Source organism: Dioscorea cayenensis, chromosome 6 (genome assembly GCF_009730915.1).
Source record: "Dioscorea cayenensis subsp. rotundata cultivar TDr96_F1 chromosome 6, TDr96_F1_v2_PseudoChromosome.rev07_lg8_w22 25.fasta, whole genome shotgun sequence".
NCBI lineage: Eukaryota > Viridiplantae > Streptophyta > Magnoliopsida > Dioscoreales > Dioscoreaceae > Dioscorea > Dioscorea cayenensis.
The window spans coordinates 16,841,958-16,857,081 of NC_052476.1; the positions used below are offsets into that span (position 1 = coordinate 16,841,958).

At 35.3% G+C, this 15,124-nt stretch overlaps 2 protein-coding genes across 2 annotated transcripts; both read right to left on the minus strand.

Moving 5' to 3' along the window:
• Nucleotides 1-2,479: 2,479 nt before the first annotated feature.
• On the minus strand, nucleotides 2,480-3,822 carry LOC120263179. Its single transcript, XM_039271068.1, has 3 exons — nucleotides 3,470-3,822; nucleotides 3,007-3,335; nucleotides 2,480-2,838 (listed from the first exon to the last, which is right to left on the minus strand). The coding sequence occupies exons 1-3, from the start codon at nucleotides 3,820-3,822 to the stop codon at nucleotides 2,480-2,482; spliced, it is 1,041 nt and encodes a 346-aa protein (XP_039127002.1).
• A 655-nt stretch (nucleotides 3,823-4,477) lies between these two features.
• On the minus strand, nucleotides 4,478-7,120 carry LOC120263004 (50S ribosomal protein L34, chloroplastic). Its single transcript, XM_039270931.1, has 2 exons — nucleotides 6,853-7,120; nucleotides 4,478-4,913 (listed from the first exon to the last, which is right to left on the minus strand). The coding sequence occupies exons 1-2, from the start codon at nucleotides 7,028-7,030 to the stop codon at nucleotides 4,660-4,662; spliced, it is 432 nt and encodes a 143-aa protein (XP_039126865.1). The 5' UTR covers nucleotides 7,031-7,120; the 3' UTR covers nucleotides 4,478-4,659.
• Between the last annotated feature and the right edge of the window lie 8,004 nt (nucleotides 7,121-15,124).

Here is a 15,124-nt window from a genome sequence, read left to right on the forward strand (position 1 = left end):
AAACGTGTCGTGTTAGGTGTTCTACAAAATAACCCATTTAATAATCGTGTAGTAGTTAATGGTATGTCGGTTCACGGGTCGACCCGACACGAACCGACCGACTAACCCGTTTTGCCACCCCTAAACCTAGGCAATTCAATGATAGCAGTAGTTCTATACAAAAAGGCATTCAACACCATAATAGCCACTAAACCGATTGGATCATGTTGAGGCTCTTCGAGAACCATAATGGGACGCAAGCTATGAGTGAGGAGTATATGGCTCTTTGTCAAGAACAATACATGGCATCCGACTCCACCAAGGCCAGGCATCAATATCATTGATTGTAAATGGATTTTCAAAATCAAAAGGATGGATGATGATCATATCGAAAGATACAAGGCACGGCTACTTGCAAAAGGCTTCAAACAAAAAGTATAGGTTACTTCACTGAAGACACTTTCAGTCCTCGTAGTTAAATTTTGGGTATAAAATATCAAAATGGTCCTCTATTTTTTTCATTTTTCCATCCTTTTTAGCTCTCTAATATAAAATCCATCCTTTTGGTCCTTATATTTGCACATTTTTCGTCCTGAGTTAGTACCGACTTTTAATCACGTATACTGTTCATGGCATTTTTTCATCCTTTTTAGTCCCTATAATTCATCAACCGGAAGGACCAAAAAGAGCGAGATCTCAATTAGAGGGACCAAAAAGATAAAAATGCTAATACTGAGGACCAAAAATGGCGTAATTTCATATTAGAGGGACTAAAAATGGAAAAAGCGTAAAAATAGAGGGACCATTTTGATATTTTGACCTTAAATATACTACAATATGCCTTAGTTTGTCAATAGTTGTGTCAAGGGGATGGCAACTCAAACAACTAGATGTTCAAAATGCTTTTCTGCATGGGTATTTAGAGGGAGGAAAGTGTACATGAAGCAACCCCTAGTTTTTGTTTCATGCCAACACCTCGACTATTTCGTAAACTAGACAAGGCCATTTATGGATTAAAACAAGCTCCTAGAGCTTGGTACTCAAGGCTTAGTGGTAAGCTACAGCAGCCTAGGGATTTGTGGCATCCAAGCCCCGATAATCTCTATTCATATACCATAGTAAAAGCGATCTACTATTTATATGTTGATTTATGTTGATGACATAATAGTGGCTAGTAGTTCTTCTAATGCTACTAATGCACTTCTAAAGAAATTGAAAGAAGATTTTGTAATTAAATACTTGGGAGATATGCATTACTTTCTGGGAATTGAAGTGAAAATGACGCAATATGGCTAAACACCGATACGCTGTAAGTCACACGTAAAAATTTGCTTCACAAGGCAAATATGATCAACTAAAAACCAAATACTACTCCTATAAAATGTTTAGAGAGGCTGTCCAAGGTTGAAGGAGATCCCTCTCAATGCGAAGAAGTTACCATATATCGAAGTCTAGTTGGAGCTTTTACGATGCTTGACTCTCACTGAGACCGATATTTCATATTCAATCAACAAGGTTTGTCAAGATCTACTAGCTCCAACCAATTAGCACCTTATTGCAGTTAAGAGAATTATCAGATATCTCAAATTCACAAGTACAATAGGACTAAAGATTCAAAAGTGTTCTTCAACTCTACTGAGTGCTTTTTTAGATGCTGATTGGACATGTTATAGTGATGACAGAAGATCAACTGGTGGCTATGCAATGCATTTTTGATCAAATCTCATTTCATGGAGTTCAAGGAAGTAGGCTACTATATCCAGATCTAGTAATGAAGCTGAGTATAAATTTGTAGCAATTACTACAACAGAGGTTATATGGTTACAATCATTGCTATAAGAATTGAAGGTATCATAGAGGAGGTCACCAATTCTATGGTGTGATAACTTGGGGGCTGTTTATCTCACAGCAAACCCAGTTTTTCATGCACGTACCAAACATATTGAGGTAGACTATCACTTTGTCAGAGAATGGATGGCCCCCAAATTGTTGAAGATCAGGTTCATTTCCTCTCAAGATCAAGTTGCTGATATATTCACAAAGGCTTTAGTAACTCCGCACTTCATTAACCTGAAGAACAATCTTAACCTAGTTACCACATGGTTATGATTGAAGGGGAATGCTAAACAATATGACTTATTCTCTAGCTATTCCTATTATTTAGGATAAAGCTATGTCAGTGATCTTCTTATGATTCTATTCAGTTACAAAGTATGCCTGTAATGTAGGTAACAACCATTGTAGCTTATCCAGAAACACAATATAAATATTTATCTAAACCCGATGTGATAATAACATAGGGCTACAATCATTTTCTTCTATCTTGTGTGTTTCTTACTTTTTCAATGAGCATAACTACAATCTATACCATGATTGCCTAAATCATAATTGTGATATCTATTGAAGCCTCTATCCATTCTCTGTCATGAGCACACCAAAAATCTATACCACGACTCCCTAAATCATAATTGTTATATTTGTTGAAGCCTCTATTCAATTATCAGTCATGAGCACCGCCAAAATCTATACCATGACTCCCTGAATAGTAATTATGATATTTGTTAAAACCTCTATCCAGTTCTCTATCATGAGCATGGCCAAAATCTATCCCACAATTCTCCGCATCATAATTGTGATATCTGTTGAAGTCTTTGTCCAGTTTTCTATTATGAGCACGCCCAAAGTCTATACAACAACTTTCTAAATCATAATTTTGATATCTGTTGAAGCCTCTGTCTAGTTCTTTATCATGAGCACGACCAAAATCTATACCATGAGTGTCTGAATCATAATTATAATATTTGTTAAAGCCTCTATCCACTTCTCTATCATGAACACACCCAAAATCTATACAACTCCCTGAATCATTATTATGATATCTGTTAAAGGCTCTATCCAGTTGATGTCTCTGTCTAGTAGTCTATCATGACCACGCCCAAAATTTATATGACTTTCTGAATCATAATTATGATATATGTTGAAGCCTTTTGTCCAGTTCTTTGTCATGAGCAAGCCCAAAATCTATACCATAACTATTTGAATCATAATTGTGATATTTGTTGAAGCCTCTATTCAGTTCTCTATCATAAGCACGCCTAAAATTTATACCACGACTCCCTAAATCATAATTGTGATATCTGTTGAAGCCTCTGTCCAGTTTTCTATTATGAGCACGCCCAAAATCTATACCATAACTTTTTGAATCATAATTGTGATATCTCTTGAAGCCTTTGTCTTTTTCACTATCATGAGCACGATCAAAATCTATATTATGACTCTCTGAATCATAATTGTGATATCTATTGAAGTCTTTGCCATGTTCTCTATTGTGAGCATAGCCAAAATCTATCGACTTTCTGAATCATAATTATGATATCTGTTGAAGTCTCTATCCCGTTCTCTATCAAAAGCACCGCCAAAATCTATATAACGACTATCTGAATCATAATTATAATAGAAGCCTCTATCCAGTTATTTGTCATGAGCACACCCAAAATCTATACCATGGCTGTCTGAATAGTAATTATGATATCTATTGAAGTCTCTGTCCAATTCTCTATCATGAGCACGCCCAAAATCTATATCACCACTCCCTGAAATATAATTGTAATTTCTGTTGAAGCTTATGTCCAGTTCTTTGTCATCAGCATGGCTAAAATCTATACCATGGCTCCTTGAATCATAATTGTGATATCTGTTAAACCTCTGTCCAGTTTTGTCATGAGCATGACCAAAATTTATACCATGACTCCCTGAATCATAATTGTGACATCTATTGAAGTCTCTGTCATGTTTTCTATCATGAGCACCGCCAAAATCTATACTGCGACTTTCTGATATCATGAGCACCACCAAAATCTATATGATGATTGTCTGAATCATAATTATGATATCTGTTGAAGCCTCTGCCCAATTTTTTTTGTCATGAGCACGCCCAAAATCTATACTATGACTATTTGAATCATAATTATGATATTTGTTGAAGCCTCTGTCCAGTTTTCTATCTTTCTAATTTATCCAAATACAAAACTTATGAATCAAGAGTTAAATAATATTAATTATATAATAAGAGAGTGGTAACTCATTTTTCTCCTAAATAAGAGGTCTAGTGTTCAACTCTCTCTCTCTTGACAATAGTTGAAAGTTATGACTTATATACATTAACTAAAAAACCTAAATTTAAGATAAAATATTAAAAAAACAAGAGTTTTATATTTTATGCAAATTTTAAAGATAGAGAAAAGATCATAAATGTCAACAAGAAATGAATGGTCAAAAAATCATTTAATTCTCAATATCTATTTTCGATTTTTATCCTACAGGTTACTGTAATCCATGATTATATGGTTCAACTTTAAGATAGGTATATGCAAAAATCACCATTTTGGGAAGCTAACATAATGGTGCATTACCAATATCACAATTATCCGGGGTTATATCTGCAAAAAAATTTTCCTTAGGTCCGAAAGTCCATTTCACCACAAAGTAGAACTCAAGCTTAAAAACAATGCAGGACTGTGTTTCACACAAGAAGCAAATCTATCAATTTGTTTAAAACATTCAGAAGACAAGAATAAATGTAAAACATGCATTGATGAGGTACAAATCCTTGTGAGCGAAGAGTTCCGGACATAGGATCACAGACAACTAACTCATTCAAACAGGAATTTTGTCAAGTCATTAAGCCCTTTTTCCACTGTTTGGATATGATTTAGTGCAGAGAACTTTCCTTCCCTTTGCTCGTCTTCGCTGTAATATCGCTCTCCCGCCAGGAGTCCTCATTCTTCTGCGAAAACCATGAGTTCGAGCAAGTGATTTCCGAGATCTTGATCTTTTAGTCTGACATAGAGCAGGCTTTCCTGCCCTCACCTGGAAACCGCGGCGTTTTTCAATCACCACCTTGTTGAAACCCAAGTCAATTCCCAAGGACAAGCCTGGACATTCATTTACAGAGAAAGTTAGAATAGTTACAATCCAACGGTTAGACATCAAGACATTGCCACTTGTTATCATATGTAATTTTGTTCAAACCCCAAAAGGTATGGTTAATAAAGTATAATGAGACATGATTTACATCTATATTTTATCATTTCCAGCCACACTCAAATGAACTGAAAATGAGTGATCTTGGCAATCTCACCTTTTGACAGATGCTTCAATTTGTGCATTTCGCAATAAGGAGTATCAGCTATCAATTACTAACAAATGCAAAGCATCCTTAGAAAAATCTAACTGTTATACACTTCTAAGCCCTAAGACTAACTCATTTAACAATAAAGTTGAAAAACTTGTATGTGAGAAAAATACTGTCAGCGGTTCAATGTAAATGGGTTGAGGGAGAAAAGGTATTTGTTATCACCGACTACCCACATAATCAATCCTTTGAACCACCTTTACTTTAGCTCACATCTTGCATAGCAATGAGACCTTAAGTGATAACAGCTCTATGCTGGTATGTGTACTATATACGACAACTGAGCCAGGTGATCCGTAGCGCATCCTTTTGCCTGCTATATAGTGCAGAAGCAAAAAAATTCAGATCAATAATTCTAAACACAGTAACAATATAACAATTACTCCTTTCTAAAGCATGACCATGTTACCTTACCCCCACAACTATTTAGCAAAGACCTCATATTGATGCCACAAAACTCACATTTTTCTTTCTAGCTATAAAATGTTTGTTTCCAAATCTTATTGATGTTTCCTTTTCACTCACAAATCTGGAAGTTTGCACAGATAGGAATGGCAATTATCATCCTCTTAATCCTACTTATTCTACCACCTCATAGCAAGAGAGTAAGCAACTGTCTCAAGAACTAACTTATGCAATAAAAGTTGCATTTTATAGATATTGAACTCCAAAACGGCAACCAAAGAAGTTTATCTCCAGCAAGATAACATCCATCCTAAGCTTGTTAAAAGGAACTAAAGTTTTCCAATAAACAATCATTGCAATAAACATCACCCCTTTATTCACATTGAATCTCAAATCAACCTTCTTAACGCATACAAGCACACATCCAAAAGTGATAATAACCAATAGACACAACAGTGTGGCATCAGAATCACCAGCATTGCCTGATCCCCTATCTAAATACTCCAAATTCAGCAAACTGACATTTAAAAATGATAATGCTTTAATACCTTAATACATATTACAACAGTGACATTTCAATTGCAGCATTACCTCTGCAGGAACATATTTTCTAGAATAAAAGAAAGCTCCATTTCATACCTACAAAAATATTGAAAAAGTATTAAGAGCAACACCAGTAGTCTGATATTCCCCTTGCAGCATTACCTATCTCCCTAGACAATCCTAAAATAGCCTTTTATTGAGATTATAAAGAGGAAAAAAAACTTTTTTACACCTAAAAACATACTGCAGAAGTATTGAGAGCACAATGACCATCAATGTTTGCAGTATTACCAATTGGCACATCACTGAAGCTAAAAACTTCGTTTACACACATACAGACATTTTGCAGAGTAATAAAAGCAGCATGGTCCATAGTGTAGCATCCAAATTGCAGCGATACCTTATCATACACTCTGAAAAACAGACATCACAATCTCCAAGGAAAATTCACAAATGCAACAAACTCTAAGATTATTTATCCTTGTCAAAACCTACAATCTTTAGAAAGACATCCCCTTTGCACTCTCATAACACTATTACCCCTTCAAAAAATGAATTAGTGGCAGTTTAATCACAACAATAGAACATCAAAATTTTTCAAAAAAATGCTCGGAATTCAAATAATTGGCTGAAATACAAGCAACATCAAGCAAAGCAACTAAAACTTTCTCCTAGGCATTAAGACAAACACATGATGTGCATTAAGTAATAAAGGCTGGAATTTGAATTACCGGAGAAAGATGAGGTGAAGGAGAGGGAGGCAGAAGTGGAGGAGAAGAAGGAACTGCGGAAGGGAGGAGGAGAGCGCATTGGAATCCTGGGAAGGGAGATAGAGTTCGGCGTGATGGCTCTGGCACCGCCGAGAAGAGTTAGCGACGCGGTCGGGGAGGATACGAGCGATAACGCCATGGTTCGCTCAGCGCTTCGAGCTTGCAGTTTTGCGAGGCTCTTTGTTGGGACGGATTGCAGGGAAGCTAGCTTGGGATAAGGCCATCGTGTCCGTCCATTTTTCAGGGGCCCACTTGATGGGCTTGGTGAATCTGAGACATGAGCTATATATGTATATATTTTAATAAATATAAACAAATTACGTCTTCAATAACGAGAACATACAAAAAGTTGAGTTTTATAAACTTATATTCCCATTTTATAAAAACTTAAAATTTATATCGACAAACATCCTGTATAGAAAATCTAATGTTAATAGTCATTGGCTTTGACAACATCAACTTGGTTTTGATTTAGTACTTAAAAGAAAAAAAATAATAAAATAAAATTTGAAATAAAATATATATATTGATAGAAATTCTAATATTTGTTATTACTTTTATTTCTAATTTTAGCTTTTGCAGATACTAAGTTGACCATAAGCTCTTAATTGGGCATAATTATTATTTTTTAATTAGTATGTATTTTTTTAAAAATAATATGTATGTGTATATTATTAATAATATGGTAAAATACGACATTAGGTTGTCAACTTCAGCCTTGTCTACTATTTTAGTATCTACAAATAAATAAAATAGACGAAATGGCTACAATGAACATTTTCTTAAAATTCAGAAATTAAAATAAGTTATTTTATAATTTAAGAGTTAAAACAAAATTTTTCTAGTTTAATGGTAAAAATGAACATATAACCAAAATTAGGGAATCATTGGTATCTCTAATCCCATTAATTTTAGGTTTTTTTTGTCAAATTACTGTATATTCAATAATCAATCTCAATTACTGACCCAATATTACTTTACTAATTTAAAAATGCCCTTGCCCCGTAAAAATTAATTAATGTGGATGGCTTAGAACAACAAAATCTGAAAATCTTACGGCAAGAGGTTGCAATAGACTACCCACTTTCACATGTATTACGTGTCATACAATGATATAGAATCAGTGCATCACCTCTTTCTTCTGTTGTTAGTGCAACTTTGCCATTTCTTTGTCTTCTCAAACTTCATAAGCTACCAAGATCCATTAACAATCTTTGAGGTCCGTGGAGAATTAGTCTCCTGGGTCTGAAAAAAGAAATCAGGGATTCATTATGGAGATCAATTGTTTAAAACATCCGGTTTAAAAGAAATGATCTAATCAAGCACTTCTCTCTTATGACTTGTTCGATCATGGCAAAAACTAATTATATGTTCTTATCTTGGTTTTTGTAGCTCTAGAATAAAAAAGAATGAAGTTAGTGGACTTGACTTCCATGGTCAAACAGAGCTTGGAGTTCTTAGGGATTCTACAAGAGAGAAGATGGCGACCTAGGCGAGTCCTATCCCCCTAAGGAGTCTGATTGATCACGTTGTCACTGTCTAGTAAGCTTTTCTAGTAGAAGACCCCTTTTCTTTTATGCTAGTAGGCTTGTTTTTGGCTATGTTATCTGTTTCTCTATATTTCTGTTGTTCTTTTTCTACTCCTAGCGAATTTCTTTTTGTTTTTTTGTTTTTGTTGTTTCCATTATATTTCCCTCCCCTTGTCGTTGTACCCTCATTGTTTGTAAATTTGGTTTATCTTAATTCAAGTTTTTGTCATTTATTCACTTTTCACAAAATTTATTTATGGTTTCCTTCTGCTTATCATTCTAGTTAATTCTTCGATAAAATTTGTTATTAAATACATTTTTATCAATACCAAAGGGTCTTTGGTCTAGTGGTACTAATTCTAGTGTGAAAAGATGTCTTATGGGAATTTTCATTGAGAAAGTTCAAAACGCACCGAAGGCAATGGTGCCAAAAAAGCTTACCAGCTGTGGGAGTGGGCTTGCAGTCCAATCCACATGTCCGCTCAATTAATGTGCACGAGCTGAACGATTAATTTTCGATGGTGTGCACGCTCTTGACACGTGACTTGTCCACTTTGTTAAATAATAATAATAATAATAATAATAATAATAATAATAATAATAATAATAATAATAAAAACATTTTTATCAATCATGATATTCCTAATATGTGAACATTCTAATATATGTTGATAATGTTGTTCTTCTAAAATATAATGCCATCTCGTATTATAATATTAATATTACTACTTAGAGTCCATTTAGTGGACATGATGAGAAAGATAGGATATGATAACTCTTATTTAATTTGGAGAGCCAACATGGGGAGGGTTAGGATAGAAATTGGTAGAATAGATTAAAAAATTAAATTTATTTTTTTGCCCTTCATTTTGTTTCTCTTGCTCATTTCTCGCTTGTTTAGATGGAGTGAGGGGTGGGTTCATAATGTAATGGAAAGGAAGGGAAGGAAAGGGAATAATTGAATCCATACCTTCCTTGGGGGGAAGGTAAGGTAAAGTAAGGGTTTTCACCATTTTGTATTTAATTTGGAAGTAAAAGAAAGTAATGTTATGTATTGTTATTATCAAAATACCCTTTATTTGTTTTAATTCAAACACAAAAAACATAGCCATTTGGAATATTTTTATTTAAGTTTTTGCACAACTAATCCAAATTCAAGGTTTGGGCCTTTATCATTCCAACAAAAAAATTCATCAAAATAATAAAAAAAAAAAAATACTATAGCACGAGCCATTATAAAACATAAGCATAAAATAAACCATAAAATGAGCAAAACAATTTCCATAATACCACCAAAATACACAATTTTCATCAAAATAAACCATAAAGACATATAGTTTCATCAAATTAAGCAACATACACATTGCTCCAACATTGTAACATAAAAGAGATCTAGATATTGTTTCAAGTTAACAAGAACTACATATTGTCATCAAGTTAAAAGAAGATAACATTGTTCCCTTGCATGAAATCAAAACACATAATTCATCAAAAAAAGTAAATTCAATGTTTTTTAAAATCATTCAACCTTGAACCACCATTTGTGACATACATCCAACAACCCCTGCAAAAATAGCAAGAATGAAATTATGATTTTACTAATTATGTCTTACATTAATACACCAAAATCTAAAATTAGAATGTCCTTGAAATCAATGACAAAGTAACGGAACCTCAAAATCTAAAATGATATCAAACACATAAAATTTATCTGTTATGAAATCAAACTAAAAATAAAAAATAAAATGACAACATAAACAAGCCTAAAAAAAATAAAAATAAAATAAAACCTGAAGTAATTAACTCTCAAGCTCTTAATGTTTCAAGAATAGCTATAAAAAGTTCCCTTCTCAAGATCTCTCTTGTTTGGGTTGGATTTTTTCTTTGTTTCTCTAATAGGGATGCAAGACCGCTTTTATAACACGCATGTACTAAAACATAAGTGCACTTTCAATGAGATGTCCATAAATATCATTAAATTAATAATAGTTGGTGGAATGCAAAATCTTAAAAAGCAAGCAAAAGTGTAGAAATCAACACAATCAATAGATTCCAATTAAAAAACAAATAAATATGGAGACACCATCACATGTCCACGAAGGTGCACATAGACCTGTCAAAACGGGCCGGTGGGGCGGGCCGGCCCGCTGAGCTACAAAACCCGCCATTTGGCGGGCGGGTTAGGGCAGCCCGCCATTTGGCGAGTTGCAAAATCTAACCCGACCCAACCCACCTTGGGTTGGGCTGGTTGAGCGGGTCGACCCACTAAAAAAATATAAAAATATTTAAAAAAATTATATATTTTATATATTGATTATTTTTTTTAACAAACCAAAAGATATTTATTAAGGCACAAAACATAATATAAAACACATATTTCAAAAAATATTTTATATATGAGGTTATAATAAATCACACAACTAAAAATAATAAAACAAGTAAATAACAACATATCCAAGAAAGTTAACCAATTAACCCAACATTCAAAAATTTCCATCATAATTATTGTGTTATGTAAAGCACCTAAAACATTTATCCTCATTTAATCTTTTTTTTTTTAAAATTTTTTTTTAGTAAATTAAAGGGGTGGGCCCGCCACCCCCCACACCCTCCCGCCCATAGCCCTAACCCAAACGGGTTGACCCGTGTTGGCCCGCTTCCAAATGGGCCTACAAAAGGCCCAACCCAACCTGCCAATTTTTGTTGGCGGGGCGGGCCGGCCCGACGGGTTAGGCCCATTTTGACAGCTCTAGGTGCACACAGGCACACAACACAAACAATCACTAATCTTAATATTAACTGTCAAAGCCATTAACTTTCCACTTATTGACTTCATTCGCATATTGAAGACATCACATTCTTACCTAAAACATCCAAATCTTGTCAAATAATCATAAAAAATAATAATTATAAACTAAGAAAACATAAAAGCAACAGGCATACAAACAGGACAAAAGGACTAAGTGAACAAACAAAATTTACTAGGCTTGTTCATGCTGCAAAAAGTCACAAAGTTCAAAACATCGGATCTATAATCAATAGAGTGTGCTTCAAATTTGGATTGAGATAAAAAAAAAAGAAAAAAAAAGAGGCAAGTATATATGTTTTCTTGTGTATGAATAAAAGAAGACGACAAGATGGACAAGCAAATGAAAAATAGAAGTGGATAAAATCTAGGAAAAATTACTGTTCACCCCTCGTAATTTTCAAAACTTCCCAAAAACCCCCTCCTACTTTTGCACACCCCGGACGTACCCTTCAGTTAGTGTTTAACTTCCCTTTTACCCCCTACCGATTCACTTCAAATGGGTCCATGTTGTGAAATCCCATTTTTGGCCCACGAAAATGGTGGGAAAGGAAAGCGCCAAATCACATCATGTTCAACCTTTTCGAAGGACTTTCTGCTTGGTTTAACGTTTAAATATTTTACTAATATGTTTAATAATTGTCATATCCGTGTAATACTTCCCATCTCCGTTTAACGTTATCTTTACATGTATAACTATTCATATTAACGTGTAAATTCTCAAAGTCTCTGCGTAAAACGGTGATCTTTTTCGTTTGATCTGAATTGCTGGCAGGTGGCAAGGTTATGGTATCCCGTGCATAAGAATTAATGACGGCATTAAAATTTATGCACGGTAACATAATTTTCCGAACATCCCGTTCGTTCTCATCGATCGATGTCGGCCATCGTGCGTTTAACTTTTTTTCTCGGATATGAAGAGTCGACACGCTGTGGAATTCACACCATAAATAACCGGAAAGAACCACTCCCCATGGACAACCACTCCTCGTCGTCCTCATCATCCTCCTCCTCCTCCTCGTCCCTCCTCTTCCCATGGACAACCACTCTATCCCGAAAGGATGTTTCGTGAACCTTCTTCCCTTATCTTGAGAATCATTTAGCCGCGATCACGCAACAAGTTAAACTATCTTTTTCACCTTGAGTCGAAATGCTCTCATAATTGCACTGAATCGCGAGAGGATTCTTCAGTGTGGATGACGGGCGAGCAATTAAGCGAGCATTTCGACTTGGGTAAGAAAAAGAAATTTTTCACGTATTTCGTGATTGCGGAGGATTCTCTAGAGGAGGAGATCGAAAAACATCCTTTAAGACGAGGGTTGATATTTATCACTTGAGACTTTCTGTTACCATTTAAGAACATTACGTCAGTGTACAACTATTACATTCTGTGTTTAACTATCAGGATCTTCGTTTAAGTCCCGACCATGACACATTGATTAATAGTCGCTTTTTATGAATGTGTGTTGTTTAACCTTTTTTTAATGTTATACGTTGTGCGAGGTTCAGTTGATGCGCATGTTATGCAAACCGCTGTGAGCATTCGAATGTCACGAGACACTTGTTTCGTTATACGAGGGTCAGTCGTGAGTGTCCAAAAGTCCGAGCGGACGTTGTAAATGTTGTAAATGTTGTAAATCTTTTTATAAATAAAAGCGAAACAAGCTTTATTTGATCGTGAACTTACGAAATTTAAACATAGACCTAGTAAAAACAAACAATGTGGGAAACAAAAGAGCGTCATTGTAAAACAATAGAAAAATACGTAAATATGTTTAAAGCAGATGACAACGGTGTTTAAGAAAAAGTTACTCTTTAAACAATGACAGCGGTGTAAACAATAGAAAAAGTTAAACAATACTCTAGTTACTCTTTAAACAATGACAACGGTGTTTAAGAAAATACGTAAAGATGTTTTAAGCGAAATGACCCGTGAGGTACCCATCTTCAACGCGATGTCGTTGAAAAGCATTCAATTTAAACAATAACATATTATTTACATGATATAGACTTTAGTTAAACAGTTAACCATTATTTAAACAATAACATATTATTTACATGATATAGGCTTTAGTTAAATTAAACAATGAAATGAAACTGAATGAAATTTAACCTGCCTTACAATTGAAAACAAACAAACTTTACATTGAGATATACAAGTTATTGATGGGCAACTTCCCATATTTATTTAAACAATGAATGCATTTAGTTAAAGCAGAGGCAAGTGTTATTTTTAAAGCGTGTACATCGTATTTTTGAAATATTTAAAAGCGATGTTTTAAAGCGATATATTGTATATTTAAACAATGAAAGTGAAATGTACACAATTAGAACGTAAATTAAACAATGAAATGAAAGCCCGAATGGAATTTAACCTCGCTTTACAATTCAAAACAAACAAAAATTTACATTAACATATACAAGTCATGCTCTTGAACACGAAAACAATGAATTGAATTTGTCCGATTTACATTCGAAAAATAAAATTGACATTCGGGATATACGAGGACATGTTCTTGAAAAACAAAAATTTAACCCTGCCATGGCGACCCCTTTGTCATGGATGGCCAGCGCCCTCCCTCCTTAAGTATCGCGGGTAACATACCGTATCTGAGGGTAAGGAACGTCCCGTCTGCTGGTGGCCGTAACTTCTCACCCCAGAGTAATTGCTCGATAAAACGCATGACGTAGACGGCGCAATCGACGCTTCCTTGTTTTTGGCGTGGGGTTTCTATGTCGTGCACGAGTGCACAATTGTCGAATAGATTCCGCTGTCGAGATATGCAAGTCGAGATTAGAATAGCGATTTAAATACCAAACAGATATTAATATGACATAATTAAAGAACTTACCATGTCCAACGCGTCCTTATCGTACCCCGGACATGAAGAATAATGCATGTATTCTTGTTTATCATTGTCCAGGACGACGACATGGAAGTGGCCATTCATGATTATCGGGAGGATGACAATTTGAACTTCATGCAGTTTGCGCACAGCATCCCCGATCATAGCCATAATTGTGTCATGTGCGTCTTCCTGCTTGGACATAAACAGCGCAAGCGGTCTGGTGATGGAGGCGCGCTTCTTGTAAGGATATGGCTCTTTGCTCAGCGACTTTTGTATTATGCATACGAAAGCGTCCATCACATCATCAGTGACCATCTCCTTCCCCTCAAGCAGCGTGTATAATTTGTCGCGTGTGGTGCTGACAGCGTCATTCTTCCACACGACAGTGCTGAGGTTAAACGATAACAGATATAATAAGACCATATTATAAATATTTAAATGATATTATCAATTGTTACATGATATTATATATAATTAAATGTTAAGTAGACAAATTAAATGATAACATAAAGGTATTAAACACTATTAGGTAATTGTTAAACACTATAATAAAACCTTTAAACAATATCATAAAAACTTTACACTTACCCGTCCATAGAGCGATTGAGGAAGATCCTCATCAACTCCCTGCTAGTATTTGTTAAGACGACTCGAACCAACCCATTTCTTCTTCTTCGAATAAAAAGCTTTCCGAGCCGTCCCCGGTCCAATGTTTGATTGGCCTTGATCATCTCTCTCGTTGCTCGGTCGGGGTCTTCAGCGACATCTTCCTTCGATCGCGGGGGACGATGGCGACAGACATCAGCTGCGAACACATCCTTACATGGTTGTTCTTGTTGTGGGATTGTGTCGCGCTCGATGCGTGGGGACGAGCAGTGACAGCATCAACCCGCTGAGACACATCCTTACATGGTTCTTGTTGTGGTGGAATTGTGTCCTGCTTGGCTGCGATACTGTCGGCCACGTCCACGGCCACGGCAACGGATTCGACGATCTTCTCAACCGTGTCCATCTTTGATGCCGCAATCTCGGCAGCCGGTTCCACCGGG